Source organism: Equus quagga, chromosome 5, assembly GCF_021613505.1.
Source record: "Equus quagga isolate Etosha38 chromosome 5, UCLA_HA_Equagga_1.0, whole genome shotgun sequence".
Taxonomy (NCBI): domain Eukaryota; kingdom Metazoa; phylum Chordata; class Mammalia; order Perissodactyla; family Equidae; genus Equus; species Equus quagga.
In genome coordinates this window covers 4,539,611-4,561,675 of record NC_060271.1, presented here as the reverse complement: position 1 = coordinate 4,561,675, position 22,065 = coordinate 4,539,611, and the positions used below count along the sequence as shown (strand labels likewise).

At 42.1% G+C, this 22,065-nt stretch overlaps 1 protein-coding gene across 1 annotated transcript in view; it reads right to left on the bottom strand.

Moving 5' to 3' along the window:
* USP24 (ubiquitin specific peptidase 24) overlaps positions 1-22,064 on the bottom strand; it is a 139,040-nt gene extending 116,976 nt beyond the window's left edge. Inside the window, exon 1 of the mRNA XM_046661124.1 lies at positions 21,762-22,064. Coding sequence (XP_046517080.1) covers positions 21,762-22,064 — 303 coding nt within the window. The remainder of the gene's footprint in view (positions 1-21,761) is intronic.
* Between the last annotated feature and the right edge of the window lies 1 nt (position 22,065).

The following is a 22,065-nucleotide window of genomic DNA, read 5'->3' as shown; positions in this document are numbered from 1 at the left end:
CCTAAAACAGACAATTAGCACTACACATGTCAAATGCTTAAGGAAAAACGTGAAAACATGAACATTTGATTCCAAGTCGCTAATTTATAACTTCCACTAAATCTTGCGATTGTCAGTTGCACTTACTAAATATTTTTCAAAGCAATTCAGAGACAATTATATGCAGATCTGATACTCCTTCTGCTGTTTCAGACTAGAGAAAATGATTCCTAAAACACTGTGTCCTGGAAAAAGAGAGATGGTGGGAAAGTGCAGGCAGTCCCCAAGTGACTACTGCATTGTGTCTCAAGTCTGCTTGCAAACTGTTTCCTTTGAATTCATTTTCATTTCATGTTATAAGTAGTATAGAATTTCCTAACTTTTCTACAAAATCTGACGTTTCTTGTGGTCCTTTCCTTCATAACCCTTGGTCGTTATTCACATATTTAGAATATACAGAAACAAGGTTTTCATGAGAAGTTATCTTACAATTCAAGGTGCTACCTTACATACAGAATTTATCTTTTCATTTAGATTTGAGGTTTGGGACTTACAGATCATTGATTCCAGAAAGAAAAACGTCGGTAGCTGAAGTTTGGACCTTCAGTTTTCACAGACAGCAGGAAGAGGAGAGGGATGCTAACGGGGGTTCAGATACACTCAGATGAGAGGAAGATGAGAGAGTGGCAAAGGGCGAACTGATGTATGTACTGGGTACTTAGCTCTGTGTGTTAGGAATTGTGGCAAACCCCATGAGGCAAGAATTATCATCTTCACATTTTAGATGGCAAACTAAGACTCAAAAAAGACCAGTTACTCAAAGTCATATTTCTTATGGTCTCTTGCCCAACACCAGTAGTCATTTATGTGTAAAGAATGGGATGAGAATTCAAATCAAGATCTCTCCAAGGGGCCATCTGGTGGCCAAGTGGTTAAGTTCGCGTGCTCCACTTCAGCGGCCCAGGATTTTGCCAGTTTGGACCCTGCACGTGGACATGGCGCCGCTCATCAGGCCACGCTGAGGCGGCGTCCCACATAGCACAACCAGAGGCACTCACAACGAAAATATGCAACTATATACTGGGGGATTTGGGGAGAAGAAAAAAAAGAAAGAAGATTAGCAACAGTTGTTAGTTCAGGTGCCAATCTTTAAAAAAAAGAAAGATTTCTCCAAATCTCAGGTTCTAGTTTAAGAACACTTGGAAGTATTCCAATTCCTCCTAAAATTGGTAGAATGGCACAATACCAAAAAGCGCCACTCAAGAATGGGGGTAAAATTGGTTGTATAAAAAACTAAACCAACCAACCAACCTATATAGTGTACCCTAAACCAAGATATGAGAAGGAAAGAGAGGATTACTGAAATCAAAATTTCTATTTCTTCCAAGGTACTGGTATTTCTTAATCTGTTGATATTCCTAAAGTTCTAGATAAGGCATTATCTAGCATAAGCAATTACCTTTTATCCTCAATTTTGTTGAAAATTTCCTTTACTCCATATTCCTACACGACAGATCTAAATGTGGATTCTGTCACCACCACCACCTGCTAACTGTGTGACCTTGAATAAGCTTCTTCACCTCTCTATGTGTCTTAGTTTTCTCAACAAAAGACAGAGACTAACGCCTGACCTGCAGGATTAACATGCAGACGAAAGAGAATCCACGTAGAGGGCCCAGCACAGCGAACAGGCCGGGCACAACGGCAGCCCGGACTGCTCTTCAAGCTTCAGGGGAGTGCTGCCACAGAACTTCCTGCCACCCTTCGACCTCGGTGCCCACAAGGCAACTCAACTTACCACATCACAAAGAACTCAGCGTTCTGCTTCAAGCGTGTTTCTTCTCTAATATTCCTAATCACTGAAACTTTGTGTCATCTTTCCAACCAGTCGGTCACCACAGCACTCAGCAATTTCTCAGGAACAGTCTCTCCTAGCCAAACCACTGCCTTGCTGAGGCCCTCGCTGTGTGCTGCTGAGGCCGCTGCAACCCTCTACCCCATAACTGCTGTCCCTGCCACCATTCTACCCTACCCCTGCACCCCTCCAAAACGCCACCAGAGTGAACTTCCTTTAAAAAAGAAAAACTAAACCAAACCAAAGAAGGAGTCTGATGCCGCCAGGTTTCCTGCACTGGCATGGAGGCTCTTCACCATCGGACCACAACCTACAAACAACTCACGCGCCACCTCCCCAGCCCCTTCTGCTCTAACCACACTGAACTTCTCAGTCCCGAGGACCCAAGGCCTTGTCATGAAACCATGCTTAGCTCCATGCTGGTTCCTCTGCTTAGAACACCCTTTCTCAACCTAATAAATTACCACTTGTTCTTTGCTGTAAACTAAATATTTGTGTCTCCCCAAAGTTCGTATGTTGAAACCTAACCCCCAATGTGATGGTATTTGGAGACGGGGCCTTTGGGAGGTGATTAAGTCATGAGAGTTCTGATGCTGTAACAGAGATCACAGAGAGCTCCCTCGCCCTTCCACCATCTGAGGTTATAGTGAGAAGACAGCTATCTGTGAACCAGGAAGTGGGTCCTCACCAGAAACTGAATCTGCCTGTGCCTCAATGTTGGACTTCCAGCTTCCAGACTGTGAGAAATAAATTTCTGTGTTTACAAGGCACCCAGGATATGGTATTTTGTTATAGCGTCCCAAAGTGACTAAGACATTCTTCAAAACCAGTCAAGTATCATCTCTTCAACACAATTTTCAGATCCCTCCAAGCAAAGTATTGTCTTGTACTCCCACACAGCACTCTCATTCAGTGTTCCAGCAGCTGGGAGCACATCAGGGAACAAGACAAACACATTCTGTCCTTGAAGCTCGGAGATACATGATCAGAGAAGACAATTAAATAAGAGATTACAGTTTCTTGCAAAGGAGCATGCTATAATAACTGAGTGCTATGAAAGTATATGAGAAGGGGAACCCACGGAATATTTTCAGCCTTAAACAAAAAGGAAATCCTGTCACATGCTATAACCTGGATGAACCTTTAGGACATTATGCTAAGTGAAATAAGCCAGTCACAAAACAACAAATACTGTATGATTCCTATCTAAAGTAGTCAAATTCTTAGAAACAGAAAGTAGAATGGTGGTTGCCAGGGGCTGGGGGAAGGGGAAAAAGGGGAGTGGTTTAATGTGTATAGTTTCCATTTTCCAAGATGAAAAAGTTCTAGAGATCTGTCACACAACAATGTAAATAGACTTAGCATTACTGAACTGTACACTCAAAAAAGGTTAAGGTACTAAATTTTATGTGATTTTTACAACTTTAAAAAAATAAGAAGAAAAAGAAGGGCACACAGGCTAATCATGGTTGAAGGTAGCCTATAAATGAAATAACATTACAGCTGAGACCCAAGCAAGCGTCTAACTTCTTCACCAAAACCTCATCATGGTTAATTCTCAGTCTGCATCTTCCCTAGCCCATCAGCAATATTTAACACAGCTAATCACTCCCTCCTTGAAACCCCTCCTTCATCTGGCTTCTAGCACAGGGCCCTTGCTGGTTCCTCTCCCTTCAACAGCCACTCCTCAATTTCCATTGCTGGTTCCTCCTTATCACCCCAGTTTCTAAACACTTGGAGCCCTGTCCTCAGACCTCATCTTTACTTTATATACAGTCACGCATTGCTAAATGATGGACACACATTCTGAGAAATGCGTTGTTAGGAAATTTTGTTGTTGTGCAAACGTCATAGCGGACCTACACAAACCTCGATAGTATAGACTAATACACACCTAGGCTCTATGGTATAGCCCATTGCTCCTAGGCTACAAACCTGTACAGCATGCTACTGTACTGAATATTGTAGGCTGTTGTAACACAATGATAAGCAGTTGTATATCTAAGCATAGAAAAGGTACAGTAAACATACAGTATAAAAGATGAAAAACGGCACACCTGTATAGGGCACTTACCACGAATGGAGCTTGCAGGACTGGAAGCTGCTCTGGGTGTGTGAGTGAGTGAGTAGTGAGTGAATGTGAGGGCTAGGGCGTTGCTGTCGCTGCTGCAGACTCTGTAAACACTGCACACTTAGGTACACGAATCTTAGGAAAAGATAGTTTTTTCTTTAGTAATAAATTAAACCTTACTTATTGTTACTTTTTTACTTTATAAATTTTCTAATTGTTTTTATTTTTTGACTCTTTTGTAATAACACTTAGCTTAAAACACAAACACATTGCACAGCTGTACAAAAATATTTTCTTTCTTTATATCCTAATTCTAAAAGCTTTTTTCTACTTAAAACTTAAAAATTTTTTTTACATTATAAACTTTTTTGTTAAAAACTAAGGCACACACACATTAGCCTAGGCCTACACAGGGTCAAGATCATCATTATCACCATCTTCCACCTCCACATCTTGTCCCACTGGAAGGTCTTCAGGGGCAATAACACATGGAGCTGTCGTCTCCTGTGATAACAATGCCTTCTTCTGGAATGCCTCCTGAAGGACCTGCCTGAGGCTCTTCCTGAGGAGGGGTCACTCTTTTCAGAAAGATGTCCATGGTAGTTTGATGGTTTGTCTCTTTTTTTCATCATAGATTTGCTTGTAAGCAGATAATGCATCATGAACATCCCTCTCTATTAATGAAAACCTTTCAGCGTTGGGTCCATGTTTTCAAACTTTTTAAGGAGCCTGTTGAGCTCTGCAAAGGCTTCTGCTAAACCCTTCACTGTGAATTTTCGTGGGGGTTCCTCTCTTTGTTCCCCTGCAGTTTCCTTTTCTCTTGCCTCTTCTTCAGCTATGCATCCCTCTTCCAGTCCCAACAACTCCTCATCAGTCGGTTCCTCAGAACCACCTCTGGGAGCCCCTCAGTGTCATCTTTATCCACACCCAGGTTAAAAGTTGTCCGCCATGTCAGCGACAGCCTTGATTTTTGCAACTTCCTCATCCTTGACAAACCTTTGAAGTCATGGACAAACCTCTTGAGTGTCTTCTTCCAGATGTCATTTATATGCTCCTTGGTGATATCACCTCAAACCCAATCAAGGTTCTTGATGCAGTCAAGATGTTGTAATCCTTCTAGAATTGGAACAGTGTCTTCTCGGTGTCTTTCTCAGTTGCAGCAATAACTGGGCAAAAGCCCTCCTCAGGTAGTAGGCCTTAAAAGCTGCTATAACTCCTTGATCCCTTGGTTGGGTCAAAGAGTTGGTGTTTGGAGGAAGAAACACTGCTGTGATGTTGGGATGAAGATCACCAATAAAAGGAGGATGTCCAGGAGCGTTATCAACATAAGCAAAATCTTGAAAGGCATGTTATTCTCCAAACAATACTTCTCTATTTTGCTGGCATAGCAATTCAGGAGGGCATCTTGGGAGAGGAGCTGGGTCATCCATGACTTCTTCTTGCTCCCGTGGTACAATGGCAGTGTGTGCTTACTGACATGCTTGAAGGCCCTGGGTTTCTCACTGTGCCAGATCACAAAGGGTTTCATTTTGTAGCCTGCAACACTGCCCCCAAGCAAGACTGTTTTCCTGTCCTCAAAAGCCTTGAAACCTGGCATTGACCTGGCCTCCTTATGGTTGAAAGTCCTTTTAGGCATCCATTTCCAGAATACAGAGACTTCATCCACATTGAATACTTGCTCTGGCAAGTAATTTTCCTCCACAATCAGCTTATCTGGAATTTCCAAAAATTCTTCAGCTGCCTTCACATCAGCACTCACAGACCCACCACTCACTTTCACGTTATTTAATGAATAATAATTCTTGAATTGTTTAAACCACCCAGAGCTAGCAGTGAATTCAACATTGTAGTCGAGTCCAGCCTTTTCTTTCAACATCGCGAACAAACTTATTGCTCTGGCCGTGACCGTCATGGTGCTGAGAGGGAAATGCTCTGTGTCTCATCTTCAACCCAGGTCACTTGAAGTTTCTCCTTCTTGAATTTTTGTCAGTCTCGTTGCCTTCAACAAAGTAGACTCCCTAACAACTTCCGTGACTTTGTTCTTGGTCTTCTCAATCATAGCTATGGTGGAATGGGACATGCCTGACTGGTGAGCAATAACCATCACTGATTTTCCACCTTCGTAGTCCTTAAACACTTTTAATTTCATTTCCAAGTCAATCACTCAACGTGGCCTCTTACTGGCAACATTAGCAGTGGATTTTGTATGTTTAGGGGCCATGATGAACAAAACAACACGAGATTAAATCAAGCAAAAGAGAAAATGATCCGATCAAGAGACACAGTAAATACAAGATATATGAGACTACTCCAGTATAACATGGCATAGTGTTTTACAGTAAACTCTTTTTTTAATAAGTAGACAGAGTACACTCTAAAATAATAAAAGTATAGTACAGCAAATACATGAACCAGTAACATTTATTATCACTATCAAGTATCATGTACTGCTCATAATTGTATGTGCTATACTTTTATATAACTCACAGTACAGTAGGTTTGTTTATACCAGCATCACCACAAACATGGGAATAACGTGTCAATACTATAATGTTACAATGGCTGTGATGTCACTAGGCAATAGGAATTTTTCAGCTCCATTATAATCTTATACGACCACCATTGTATATGCTGTCCACCGTTGACTGAAACGTCATTATGTGGCACATGACTATGCACTCCCTCGGTGATTTCCCTGAGGTGAATCTAATGCAGTATTTCTCAACCTTGTTTTATTATCACTCCTTCAAGGAGACTTTTAAACATTTTTTTCTCAATCATCCCATCTCCATTAATTAAATACTAAATAAGATTGCATTGGTGCAATATTGTGATTTATAAGAAATATATAGGGGCCAGCTCCGTGACCGAGTGGTTAAGTGCTTGTGCTCCGCCGTGGCAGCCCAGGGTTCGGATCCTGGGCGCAGACATGGCACCACTCGTCAGGCCACGTTGAGGCGGCGTCCCACATCCCACAACTCGAAGGACCTGCAACTATGTACAGGGGGGGTTTGGGGAGATAAAGCACAGAAAAAGAAAAAAAAGATTGGCAACAGTTGTTAGCCCAGGTGCCAATGCTTTAAAAAAAAAAGAAAGAAATATATATATAGTCATTCAGATGACCAAAATATATTTCTCATATATATTTGGTCTTCATTCACAGTTCCTGGCTCAACAGCCCCCAAAACCCTTGGAATTTCCTAAGTGTTGACAGTGACACACACGTTTTTTGTTACGTTAATGAAGGTGACTCTTGGATTCCGTCCTTGCCAGGAGAACCAGCCCTGTGATCAGAGGATTGGAACTCTCAGCCCCATCCTCTGAGTTCCAAGGGGGGTGGCTGGAGACTGAATCAGCTGTCAATGGCCAACGATTTAGTGCATCATGACTACACAATGAAGCCTCCATAAACACCCGAAACGATAGCTTGTCAACCCCTTTTTCGGAAAGTTTCCACAGTGGGGAAACAGAACACTTCCACAAGCCACCATTTCGGGCCCCAAGCTCCAAGAAGACAGAAGCTCCCTCGTTCGGGACCTCACCCTACGTATCTTTTCATCTGGCTGTTGATTCATGTCCTTTGCAGTAAATTGGTAATCTAGTGAGTTAATGGATCTTCTTGAGTTCTGTGAGCTGTTCTAGCAAATTAATCAAACCCGAGGAGGGGGCGGTGGGAACCTCTGATTTGCAGCCAGTCGGTCATAAGAACAAGTAACAACCTGGGCTGCTGTTGGAAATGGAAGGCAGTCCTATGGGACTGAGCCCCTTCCTGTGGAATCTGACTCCATCTCTAAGTAGATAGCGTCAGAACTGAGTTGAACTCTCAGTCAGCCTGCTGTGTCTGAGAACGGTTTCTTGGTGTGGGGAAGCCTGCATGCACACGCTCCAATTCGGTCCAGGAACGCTTTTCAGTAGGGTAGGCTTGAACTTTGGAGCAAACCATTATAACACTGAAGATTTTTTTCACCCCCTAAGAACCATTTTGGCCCCCTTTGGAGTGCCACTGGCCCTTTTGAGAATATATAGTCTAAGGGTTGTTGTTTTTGTTTTTTTTTAAGGAAGATTAGCCCTGAGCTAACTGCTGCCAATCCTCCTCTTTTTCTGAGGAAGACTGGCCCTGAGCTAACATCCGTGCCCATCTTCCACTACTTTCTCTGTGGGACACCTACCACAGCATGGCTTGCCAAGCAGTGCCATGTCTGCACCCGGGATCTGAACCAGCGAACCCCAGGCCGCTGAAACAGAACATGTGAACTTAACCGCTGTGCCACTGGGTCAGCCCCTAGTCTAAAGGTTTTAAATACCATCTCTAAGCTGAAGGCTCTCACATTTTAGCTTCACCATAGACCTCCTCCCTGGACTCCAGGCATCTATCCAACTCCCTCTTTGATATGTCCACTAGGGTATTTAATAAGCATCTTAAATTAACGCATCCAAAAACAAACTCTGGATCTTTCCCACCAGATCATGTCATCTCCCTGTTCAGAAATCTCAAGTCTTGCCTTCCTCATTCTGACAAAAAGGCCAGCACTACAGTTGCCTCCAAGGCCCTAGTGAGGAGCTGCCCTCTCCTCCTCTGACCTCATCTCTCGCTCTTCCTGTCCTCACTAAGTTCCAGCCATACTGGCCTTCCTGCTGCTCTTCAAGGATGCCAGCCTTGCTCCTACCCAGGGCCTTTGCAGTAGGCGCTCTTTCCGCTCAGCACAGGAGGCGGCAAAGTACAGCCCACTGCCTCCTTCTGTGAAGAAGGTTCCACTGGAACACAGACCGCTTCCTCGTTCGCGTAGTCCATGACTGCTGTCACGCTACATCAGCAGAGCTGAGTGGCTGCAACAGAGACCACCTGGTCTGCAAAGCCTGAAATACTGACTATCCGGCCCTTTACAGAAGTTCGCCGACCCCTGACTTGGAGCGCTTTTCCCTAGATAACCATGCAGTCTGCTCCCTCACCTCCCACTGCAGCTCTCTGCTCAAATATGATCTTCTCAGTGAAGCCTTTCCTGAACAGCCTATTTTAAAAAGCAGCCCTATCATACCTACCCTCTAGTCCTGCATGCTCTCTCCCCCATTCCCTGATTTTTTTCCATAGCACTTATCTGTTCAAGATAAAAACTTGGGAAAAATACATCTAGTATACAAGTCAAACAACATCCACACTGGATTTGTAGTTGATCAAAGTACACACACCTTTTCTAACACTTTATTAAGTACTTTTACCCAATTCTCCCCACTCTGTCAGAATCTCCTGGAATAACTGGAGGCCATGCTGGGGACGAGCTATTCTAAATGAGCAACCCAAGTGATTCTCATCTGGTGCTGGCCATCACCGCCCACCCTTCAGAACGACTGCAATGGACTCTGAGCTCTCTGAAGGCAGGGACTGTGTCTCAGCAATCAGAGGCCAGACCAGAGGCAAAGGCGTTCAATAAATATTTGTTCAGTGTTCAACAAGTGGCTCCCATACTACTGGTGCTTTCCTCCTCCCACTTCCCCTCCACATACCCTTTTTTTAAATACTGGAGTGAGAAAGGAATGGGGAAAAATGAATAGTGTCTAAGTAGCTTTACTTCAAAATAAACTCACTTGGATTAATAGTAACATCATTAATCCTTATTATAGTGATAAAAGAAACAAATAGGACAGTCTGAAATAAAAAACAACATTAAAAATCAGTTTCCTGCTTTAATTATACTGTAGCATGTTTTCTCTTTCTTCTCCAGAAATGACAGTCTCTGCAAAGTATCTTCTCCTTACTGAAGTAGAGCTCAACTAAGCCACGCATGAAGCTATATAAAAACAGACTGGCAAACGGTCCTACCAAAGGCTAAAAGAGCATTTGTTTCTTTCAGCATCCATTATGTTCTTTCCTGTGTGCAATGTTTTCTATGTGAGCTACAGGAAAACCTAGAAAGCAAAGGGAGTGGTATGGAATACCAAAGCTCAAATTTAATGTATGTCCAAAATGATGTCCATTATAAAAACACTGGCAACAGTTCAAAAAAATTCCTTCCCACAAACTGTAAAGCAAGGTGAACACTGCAACAGAAATCTGCTATAAGACTACCAAAATATTTATGTTACCTTCAAGCTATGATGAAGGTTATTTTAGGCAATATAGGCTTTAAGCGACTACTTGATACACATGAATGGAGGAAAATGTGTCCAACATGGTGACACAAACTAAATATTTTCCAGATAAGATGCTTTCATTTAATTTAGTAAGTCCTATGTCAAGTGTTACCCTGGACTTTACGGGAAATACAGAAGATCAGATTCTGTCCTCAAAAGACACACATCTCATTCCGGGTGACAAATAAATAATTCCAATACAATGGGATAAACGCTACAACTGAGGTACAGAAGGGTTTCTATTAAAACTCAAGAAGGCACTTGGAACTAGGAGAGGGCAAGGGTGGATGGGAGGAAACATAACAGAAGGTATCAACCTCTGCGGGAGAACCACAGCAAACCTGACCACAGCACCTGCGGTGTGCCAGTGCCTGGAGTCTCATGGGGCCTGCTAGACTGAAACAAGGAGGATGTTCACCCCTCTCTCTGCTGACCACAAGCCTGAGTTCAATCTACTTCGTAGGGAGAGGACCAAGTGCAAGGATTGAGCTGATGTCACACAGATGGTACTGTGGACTGACTCTCACGATCCAGTATGGCAAGAGGGGGGAAGAGGGGTAAGGAGGACATGCCAGGTAGGAGAAAAAGCATACGCAGAGGCAAGGAATCATAAAGGAACTGGCATATCTTAAGGCTGATTTGTTTAAGGTATCTTCTAAGTTAATCAATATATACTACGTTTTATTTTCGTATTCATTAAAATACATAATGCAAAGCAAGTCTTATGTTTTTAGCATATTAACATCTTTCCAAGGTATTCAAAATGCTTCATTTCAAACTTACCAGTGTATGATACTTCCCAGTTGATATTTATGATAATCATTGCATTTGATACAGAGAACAAAAAATTTTAAGAAATTAAGAGATACACACCTGAAACAGACAAATTAGGAGATTTGTACACTGACTGTTAAGCTTATTTTTAAGTACTCAATACCCGTGTGCGACCGTGGAGAGACTCAGGCAGAGGGGTGCTAATCCTTGTCAGGTATTCGCGGCTGCTGAGCAGACAGACAGACACAGCACCTTCACATGGAAGAGCACTTGCTCAACCTTCCCCTCCATGCCCTCACTACCTTTCATAAACTTTTGAACACTGTTGGTGGTAAAAAGCGCTGAATGAGAAAGCAAGATAAACAAGATAAATACCTTTGAGAGTGAAAAAATCAATCAAATGTCAACTTTGCCCCCCCAACACAAACTAAAATCTAACAAAAGAAGTGGTAGTGACTAAAATACAGCAAGCTTACAGGGAAGGACATAGCAGAGATGACCCACAGCAGAAGACTTCCCCGGGTCAGAAAGACAGTGCGGTGCAGTGCACATAACACATCTTGACAGGCACGAGGCTGGGTTCCCTTCCGGACTCTGCTAACGACCCAGGAGTCAAGGTCCTCATCTCTAAACTGACAAGATTTAACACCACAAGACCCCTATGGTCCCTTCCAGCTCTGAAACAAATCTTCAATTTTAATCCTTAAATTTACACCTTTTTCATTCTGTTTATTGGGATAGGGAGAGGGGAAGGCAGGAAATATTCTCAGTTCTACAGATAATTTTTCTGTTTTATAAAGGGAATCTAGCTAAGTATTCTGGATATTTCTCTTCCATATTATAATCACTATGAGTTGGGTGAATCCAAGGTGAACTCTGCACTGACTGGATCTCTGATCTTCCTCACAAACGCCTGGAATTCCTTCACCACAGACACGTTTCCTACTTCAACCAGAAAAACCTCAAAGTACGGAAATGCAAACAGGGCTTGCTTGTTGCTCTCTCAGATGTCAGTGTATCTGTACACATATCATGAACCAACTGTTTTCATGGTACAGATTTTATATATTATATATATATTTTTTTGCCTGGCATAATTTCAACATAATTTGCTCAACAGATAACTGACATTTTCTCGAAAACAAATATGATCTATAAACTAGTGAAATATAGGATGATGTGTTGCTACTTTAACCTACTAAACATTTCAAATGAAGCAGACATCATGAGAAGGGAATCTTACAAAATAAAAATTACTAACACACTTAAAGTATAATTTTAGCAAAGACAGTCCACTCCAACATAAAACTGACCACAAAAAACAAAATACTAATAATAAACTAAGGATTCCTAATGTTACTAATCCTAGACAGGTTTTCATTTACATGGGTTACTGCTATTTCCACCACCATAAGTCTTTCTAAAATCAACAACATTCCTCTAGCTTTAAAATAGCTTTTTTTGTATTATCAATAATTGTAAGAGATTTTTAGCCTAAATTAAGACCAGTCCCTAGAGCAATTTCTCTTTTCTGGGAAAAACGTATACATTCACGATTTAGGACAATAAGTAATGGCATTTAATTGAAATAATTAGCACCATTCTTAGAAGAGATACTAATTGAGAGGACCATCAACCTACTAATATTAAACATCTAACAAATAAACACAAGTTCTGTACATTCCATGGCACTAAAGAAATATCACTTGAGAAAAATATCACTTTGTTTCCTGGCAGTGGATACCATTATAGATAAATTACATCACAAAAAATTCCTGCGGCATTATCCACATGGTTTTGATAGATCTAAGCTCTTTCATATTTAACTCACAACTTTTCAAGGCCTCTAGTTTCTGAATTACAACATTATAATTATTAGACTTGGAGCATAAGAAAATTCTCCAGCCTTGAAACTGTACTAGGCAAGGGGCTGTGTGTGACCGCCTCACCACTGATTCCCACCACCCAGCTCAGAGCCCGGCAGACAATCGGTCTCAAGGAAAACCTACCAAGTGAGTGGCTATTCTGTTAAATGGGCTGTTGACTGTTTTGCTGCTCTGACTTTTAGTTTAACGTCTGTTTTTATCTCTAGAATTTGATTTGTATGATTAATATAAATCTAGAGGGCTTTTTTGCAAACTTTAATTATTTTCCATTTAATAAATACCAGAAATAGCACTCCTACCCTCGTAAAAATGAGCAAATACACAGGAGAGAGTACATTACAGTATGTAAATAACAGAGGTAAATGAGTGGAATGCTTCTTGTGAACAACAGACGAGACTGCGTCTGGAGCCTACCAACAGCCCAACAATCGTTAAGACGGCCACGGGTCACAGGAAACACGTGTGGCAGGAAGGCTGTGTTGGCCAGGTGTGCATCTCTATTCCAACACTTTGGCAAAGCAAAACAAACAAAGAAAACCTATGCTCTACAGATAGCTGTTTTCAAAACACAGTCACAGACCTGTGAGAGTCTTTAAACACTGACAGGTAATCCAAAGGCCAATCAAAGCACACTGGAGTCATACACAACAATATCCTAAAAACAATGAACAACGCAAAACGCTACAGATGCCAGGCGAGGGCTGGGGGAGCACTCGGAAAAGAAGGTCAGGAAAAGCAACGCTACAGAAGAGCCAGCACAGCTCCAGCTGTCGCTTGAGTTTGAAAGGTCCTGCCGAAGTGCACCTTCTAGCCAGTTTTCTTATAACTAAAATAAGAAACTATCTACTAAGTAGATAATCAAATATGAATTCTAGATTTTAAAAGTGGTTCTATGATACACAAGGAGGCAGTATACTTTTTCCTGTATTTCAGTCAGAGAAAAAACAAATTAAATTTTTGTATTTAATTTTCCTATTAGCAAAGTTTTGTGGGTTTTTTTTGTTTGGTTGGGTTTTTTTTGCTTAAGGAAGATTGGCCCTGAGCCAACCTTCCTCTATTTTGTATGCGGGATGTTGCCTCAGCATGGCTTGACAAGCGGTGTGTGTAGGTCCACACCTGGGAACTGAACCTGTGAACCCCGGGCTGCCAGAACACAGTGCACAAACTTCATCACTATACCACTGGGCCAGCCCTCATTGGTAGCAAAGTTTTAAAATAGTTTTGGACTCTAGGCAAAATTTTCCTAAGAACCATGAAATAGGTTTTTTTTAGCTACTTTCATTTTAATGGACAGCACAGTTCGGTTTGTCTTCATTTTAATAAAGTTTATATACTTTTTAAAGTATATAACTTCATTAAAATTTGTTTTTAATTCAGAAACACAGAAAGAGAATCACCTGTAGTCTCATCATCCCCAAATAATAGTATTAATATTTTAGCACCAGCTTATTCCAAAAATTAAGTGTGTATATTTACACGTGCTGTTTTCTGAGAGACCTCATAGCTTTCAATTTCTCAGAGGTCAATGAATGAAAAAAATTAACCACATATCTAGTTCAAGATCCCCATTTTATAGATGAGAAAACTGAGGCTCAGAGAGGCAAACTGACTTGCCCAAAGATATAGTCAGCAAACAACAGAATGATGAACAAAAAGGCACTCTCTCCCAAATCCCTGGTTCAATATTCTTTCACATATCATTTGACTTTGTATTTCATTTAAGATTTCTTTCCATCCATTCATGTAGCCATCACTCTATGCAATCGAACATTGTGAGCCAGGGGTACTAGGGACACAGAGATAGAAAGAAACAGTGTCGCTCCTCAAGCCTAATGGAAATCCAGGTGCATGTAGGTTAACACAGCTTTTCTTAAACGAGAACACAGTCACGGGTTTACTCGGCGAAGGGACAACATGCAGAGGGAGAGGCGCAGTGGCGTGAGACAAGTGTCCGGCAAAGAGAAAAAGGCATTTGAGCGAACCTTGCAGAACGAATAGGTGTCAGTCAAGTAGATGGATACTTGGGTTTGGGGGTGAGAGGAGTGCAACAGATGGTTCCTAAACTGCAAAGAAGAACATGGAATGAAGGCATGATGAGAACAGATGGCTAAGTTTAGAGACCTGGAAAAAAAGTTTAGAGTTTACCTATAGGAAATGAGGAACCACCAAACGTTTTTGAGCAAGATTATCCCGTGACTAATATTTGCATTTTAGAAAGATCATTCTGGTGCCACTGAATGGCACAGAGAAACAGCAAGAAAGGGACATGAACAAAACCAGGGCAGTAACAGTGGGGATAGACAGAGGGGCTGGAGAGAGACTTAGGGTTCAATTCTAAACAGGCTGTTCACTAAGCAAAGAGAGCAATGAGTCTAGACTAGATTTAACAATGATAGACGGGGTTGCCATTTTCAGTATGGAATACCTTCATATTTTCTAGGATCTGAAATAGACTTTAAATTGCTAACAAAATGCTTCACTGCAGATTTCCAAACACAGGTTTCACAAAGCAATTCAATTTTCAACCAAAATTGACAATAAAGGAGTAGGAAATGAAAAGAGAGGGGAAAAAAGCAAAAAAAAAAAAAACAAACAAAAAAAAAAAAACTGACCTGTTTATGAAAAGCTAGATTGTAAAAGTACACAAAGCAGAAATCGAAAAGTCTTGGCAATAGAATGTCTGCACAACAAGTCTTTCTGAAAAAAATTTTAATTTCAAAAACCATTTTGGAAAACTACTGATAAAGAATGTACCATGTTGTTTACTAAGTTGTTCTTAGAAAATATTTCCAACATCATAAACACCTTAAACTTAAGTGAAAGAGTATGAAACGATGTCAATGAAATGTCACAATACAACAGCTGTCTCAGATCCTAAGAGAGAGCCGCGACTGCGTGCTGGGACAACAGAGCTTATCATCACAAGTGGGAAGACTTTGGTCGGTACCTAAGACGTTTCTTATCTCTAAGGGGGAAATCAGATCTTCAACTCAGCCCTAGAAAAAGAATCCACAGACCTCTGCAACACGGCTGAAACATTTCAGTTTCTGGAAAGATTATCAGAATAAAATTTCAACTTAGTTGTGTTAGCTCTTTTCTCCAGAACAAACAAAAATAAACCAAATCTACAGTTCTATGTTCCATTAACTAGCTTAAGGTTAACCTCTAAAACAAACAGACTCCACTTCCCTTACACATGAAACACACACACACACAGAGAAATAAAAAATGTACGTCACTAATGGTGGAAGCCAGGGTTCTCACAATTGCCAGCGATGTGAGCTTGTAAACATCATAAAAACAAAATGGTTATAAGATACTTTAACAAAAACTCACCAAACAGATTATCAACAATAAAAATAATGTCACCTACTAATATGAGCTTAACAAAAAATTTTCATAAGTCAATTGTGATTGAAGTGTTTTGATGCTGAACAATAAAAATTCCTATGATAATAACAAGAAATACTAACTTCAAAAGAAACTAAAACTCCCTAGAAGGAAGGTGAGAAAAAACGTTTACTTTTGAAAATGAAGTACAACTTTCTTAGGAGGGCCTCCACAATCTCGAATCCTCAAACTGAAATGTCCCTCGAACCTGAATTTTCCAGGTGCCTGAAGCTTACTTCTTTATGTACCCAACTTTATTCCTCTTTTTTTTTTAACTAAATCCTTGCTAGAATGTACTATTGTTCCTGGCCTTTCTTAAACAGAGCACACTGGAGCCTCTTCTTGAGCGTGGCATCACTCAACCGTCACCCGCTCAGGGTCACGAAGCACAGACAGCTGCTTCTTGTGGCCCCATCCACACAGGCTGGCCCGCTGGCTGAGTCGGCCGGAGTTCCCCTCCTCTCCCACTGAGCTGCTCCCGGCCACTTCTCACTGTTGTCAAATGTGCTTGCCTCGAACAGCTCACCATCCCATGTCTGGACTACTACACAACCCTTCTAAATTGCTAGGAAACCTAACATTTAAACTTATTTGAACTATGTTTTTTTAAAAAAACAAGTTAAAACACAGATGAGTGAAATGCATGAACTTTAGTGCATTAAATGTGTGGGGGTGTTTTGAAAGGGTTCAATCTTATGTATTTATGTGTTTACTTCGTATTTCTCTCTGGTGTTCCAAATACGAAAAATTTCTGAGAAAAAAGAAGTCCAGATATAAAACATATTATTTAACTAAATCTGTCTAAATACAATAGTTCTTATTAAAAGAGAAAACTTTTCATCTTCACACTCAGATTCAAATAAAATCAAGGTTATATGATATTTAGGCAGTAAGCACAAAAATCATAGTGCATTGATGTCTGTCTGCTATTTAGGTTGTATTCAAGTTGAAACCCTTTCCTCAAATGGCTAAAACATTACAACATTTACTTTTCTAATACTGTAATTATTTCAAATTTTAAGCTAGCAGCATTATTATGCTGTACGAAGCAGTCAGCACCTACCAGGATATCACTAGAGCCACGACGACGTACTTCCTTCGTGCCAAATTACGTTCATTCTAACAGCATATGGCCAGGTAATTACAAGGTGAGAATGCAACTGTCAGATGAACCCACAAGCCTCATTCCCAAAGGAGATGCATATACTACACTATAAAGAAATTCTTATTTCAAAAATTAGGCTATGCTAAATTAACCTTGAAGAGTCTCTACTTTTATTTCATCTACTTCCAACTGATTTTTGAAATTATTTTGGTTTTCACTCTAAAACCTTTAAATGGATTCTTCTTTTTTAATTTACCAAGTCATAGTCACAAATTACAAGTCGTGTATTCATATCACTAATAATTAACTAAAATTTACTTATTTGATATTTACTCCACAAATGTACTAGGATTGTTGTATCTTAGGGAAAAAAGAACACGAATTGTAATACAAACCTTAATATAAAAATTGATGGTATTATAATTTTAACTCATTTATAACTCCCCCTTACTACCAAAGGGGGAAAAAAAAAGCAGAAATGAGGTAAGTTAAGGAACAACAAATTAATGTGACTTAGATATATTTATAGCAGGACCAACTTTGGGGCTCTCAAAAAATAAAAAAGCAGTGAAATCTTGCAAATACTTCTAACAAAATATCTCTAGAAGGAATGTCCACATTAAAACAAGAACAAAACAAGGAGTTCACAATATTTGTTAGGTTATATTACCAAGTGTTATCATCATAGAACTAGACAGTCAAGAAAGGTAATTGAAATCTTGCAAAAAGAATTCCATTTTAGTATTTTCTAAAGACAAAATAAGGAGACAATAATAAGATACATTTCGCAATTGTTACATTTTATAAGATGCCCACAACAGTACATGGTTCTGATTTCTACTGACCCTGGGACAGGATCACAATTCTTAAAGGACCAACTCTCCCAGCTCTGTGAAGGGCAGAACCAGGGAACAAGCCCATGGCAGTGGCCAGAGGGGTTTACATGAGCCACATAAGAAACAAGGAAGGTTGCTTCCCAACAGTGCGTGTGTTACACATCTGGGTAAGTTATTTAGAGCAGCTGTGAGATCTCACTCTCTTTAATAATAGAACAGAGTCTCAGCTGCATGGAAAGGTTTAAGGTACTGCTATTCAAAATCAAAACGGGGCAGCTTCTCAAAGTCCCTTCAAGAGCCAGAGACCAGGAATTACATATACACCTACATCAGACACTCTAAGTAACAACCAAATGCAACTTTCTGCAAAATGATACCTTTGCTTAGCTGGAGGATATTAAACAGGTGGCCTTCTGTGCAGTTTTACGTGTACTGGTAGATACCTGGGTCTTTTTCATCTGTGTGCTCCCTGCTTCTACTGAACCAGAAGTTAACCGCTTTTATTTTCCATATTTTAATTTTTAAACCCAGTCCTAATTATAGCATGGTCCCAAATTACTCAACTGCTTTACCTGACTAGCTACTCGACCTTGGGAAGTCACCGCTTGTAAAATGAGAGGCTTGCACTAAGCCCCCTAGAACGCACCTCCATGTTCTGTCACCTCTCTGCTCCCTGCCCCGACACGGAAGTCACTAAATATTTACTGAAGGAGAGGATCAGTTCTGTCCCCAAACCACAAACACAAAACAAAGGTAATCACTTTTCCTTTTTAACAATCATATTCTAATCTGTGTATTCCCAAACATGAAGAGGACACTGAAACTGAAATCTCCTATGCATTAAATAAATAAATAATTTCAAAGTAAAGTCCTCATTTTTTAGAAATAAAATGGGTAGATTATACAAGAGCTGACAAACTTCACCCAGTTTGTTGCACTTCCCTTTTCTTCATCCCCTTCAAGCCGTCGCTGCCTCCCTCCGTCCTGTTCCTTTGTCACGTGAAAGGCAGGCAGCTGGGAGGGAGACAGTGCACTGGACTCGTGGTGAGCAGGCCTCAGATCTAGCCCGGTCTCTTCCATTAACTGCTCTGTGGGGACAGCCCCCATCCCCTATCCCCTCTGGGGCCCGCAAGGCTGCATTGGTAAAACAAGGGAGCTGAGCTAATTATTAACTTCTAAAGTCTTCTGCTTTAAAAATCTATGTTTCTCCTTTCATTCTACTCATTATTCTATTCCTAATGCCTTGATTCAGTGCTTGCCACATCATTCTTAGACTTGTACAATAACCTCAAAATTTGTCTCTTTCCCTCTTTACCTTTCCTTCTCATCCTAAAACGAATTCAATCCTAAAACCATGAGTTGAGCAGAGTGAAAAGCACACCTTCACTGAAGTCAGAGAGACCCGGGTTTAAACTCAGACTCTGCCACTAAGTAATCCTAACTCTAAAAGGGTAATGATATTAATTACCTCGTTGAGGATTAAATAAAATGTATAAAGCACCTAATACAGAGCCTGACACATGGAGATGCTCAACAACAATAAGCACCTTTCCCTATTTCCTAAGATCAAAAGCCTCAGTTTCCCACTGTCTCCAGCACGGATGACATGCTGCACAGGTGGCATCCAAGAAGGTTTGTACAACTACAGAGACAAAAACTGGGTTAAACGGCCTCACCAGGCGCCTGCATTTCTGCCAGTAAAGTTCTGGGTAAAGCAGCCTCAGTCACCAGCCCCTCGTGAGCTCACAAAAGTAAACGGTGCAGCCTTCTCAGGCCCAACCCACAGGTCAAGAGGGAAGGAAAACTTGACACAAGTCTTCAAAAAGATATAGTCTCTGGATTTTACCTAAAAACAAACTCTTCAGCCTGTCATTCGTGTGAAAAGAAGCCAGTCCCAATTCTGTGTACTTCTATGTATAGGCACCACCACTAACGTTAAAGAACCACCTAACATTAATTTGATTTTCCAATCACAGGAAACGAAAAGGTGTGACAGAAGAAAAAAAAGAATAAAATTTCTCACAAAGTGAAGATACACCGAGCTTTGTAGTGTTGTACAAACACCTTCAGAAAAAGCAGTGCCTTTCTCCTTTATTTCAAAACTAGGTGAAAACTGGAAGGAACAAGAAGAGGAGTGATGGGGACTCGCAAAGAGCTCATTTCTTAAAGTGACTTAAGTACAATTAATTACATGGGAATTTCCCCCCAAACTAGGGTAATAACAATCTTTACTTCCACACACTAGTCAAAGATACAATTGAGTTACTAGTAACAGACGGCAATCAATCAAGTGTGTGGAAGTCTGGAAACCAAAGGAGTCTTGCGAAGAAACCTGTTTTTTTGAAGTGCTGCCTCCTTTCCCAAGCTACTACAGCCCAAACTGCTGCGAAAGCGTATAATGAGAACCATGTCACATTTAGGAAAAATTCTTTCAGAAGGCTTAGCTTCATTAAGAATTCTCCAAATTTATATCTCTGTTTAAAATCACAAACGCACGAATGGGAGATCTGCACTGTTTTGTGATCAGGCCAACCGGTGCTGCAGGACCCTTGAGATGCAGTAACCAATGAATCTGACCAAAATTCCTGCCGTGAGCTGCCATTTTTCTGCAAAGTAATTATTCACAAGCACTGGTGCTTCTGGTTAATTCTTTTCTAAAAATCGAAATTAAACTCCGTTTTCTTCCTCATGTTCTTTGCTCACATTCCAAATTAAACAGGCCTAATTTTCTCCGCCCAGACTTGAGATCTCTGATCAAAACCCTTTCGCCTAGGTGGCCCTTTCTCCCTCACATTCCTCACTTCCACTTACCTCCCACCTTGTCCCCCGTCCCTCTGCAAAGCACCCTCAGCATATTGTAGGGACTACAATCCCTTTCCCAAGTGTAGTTTTCCCTGCTTTCTGACCTTATCGATGACCAGCAGCCCCCCTTTCCCAGACTTGGTCCAGCTTCATCCTCCAATTCCAGTCCCCATCACTGCCTAGCCTCTCCTCAGCTCCGATTCCTGCCCTGGTCTCTTACCTCTAACGTCTCCGTCCCACTGCTTTAATACCTGACCTTATTAACGCCGGTCTCCCCAACCCAGACCTTACTGCGGCTGAGCCCCTTCCCCCACCTTATATCAATTCTTGCCATTCCCGGCCCCTGCCTAGTCTCTCTTCATTTCGGACCCTGCCCAATCGCCTCTGGGCCCTTGGCTAAAACCTAAACCCCATTCCTAACCGCAACAGTCCTCCTCTTGACCATAGCAAATACTGGCCCATCCCACTTTTTCTCTGACTCTGAACCTGGTGCCTGCCCCGCTCCTTCACTGAAAGCTGGGGCCACGAAATCTCCGACCCTAGCCTAGTCTACCAGTACCCCACTTCTGACCCCCTGAAACACGCGTCCTCCCCATCACACGCTCCAAGCTAATGTGACTATTTTCCCCATCTCGGATACTAGCCTTGGGCCCTGCTCCCCATCGCAGACCAGGGCCCGCTCCCTAGGCGCGCTTAGCCCGAAGCCTAGGACACCCCTCCCCGCCCTGCCGCGCAGCCCCGCATCCCTAACTCCCATCCTGCCCCTCCCCTGTGGGTCTCTCTCCGCACTTGACCCCAGTCTGGTGACCTCCGTCCCGACGAGCCCGGTGCTCCATTCTGTCTCGGTGCCTCCCCCGCCCAGCGCTCCTCCGCACTCCAGCCCAGCGGGGTGTGTCCCCTCCCCGCGGGACTCAGCCCACCCGCCCCTCCTCACCTCGGCGTCCACCACCTCGTGGTAGGCGGGCGGGGGGTCGAAGCCGCCCCCGCCTCCGGTGCTCCCGCCGCGGGAGGGGCCGCCGCCGCCGCCGCTGTCGCCGCCGCCGTCGCCGCGTGAGCCGCCGCCAGGCCCGGGGCTGGGGCCGCCGCCGCTGTCCATGGGCTCGTAGCCGCCGTAGTCGAGGCCCGGCCGCTCGTTGGTGAGCAGCGCCACGGCCTCGTTGATGTCGTTCTTGGCCAGACGCAGGGCCTTGCGGATGGTGGCGGGGTCCGAGAAGCCCATGCACAGCAGCGTGGTCATG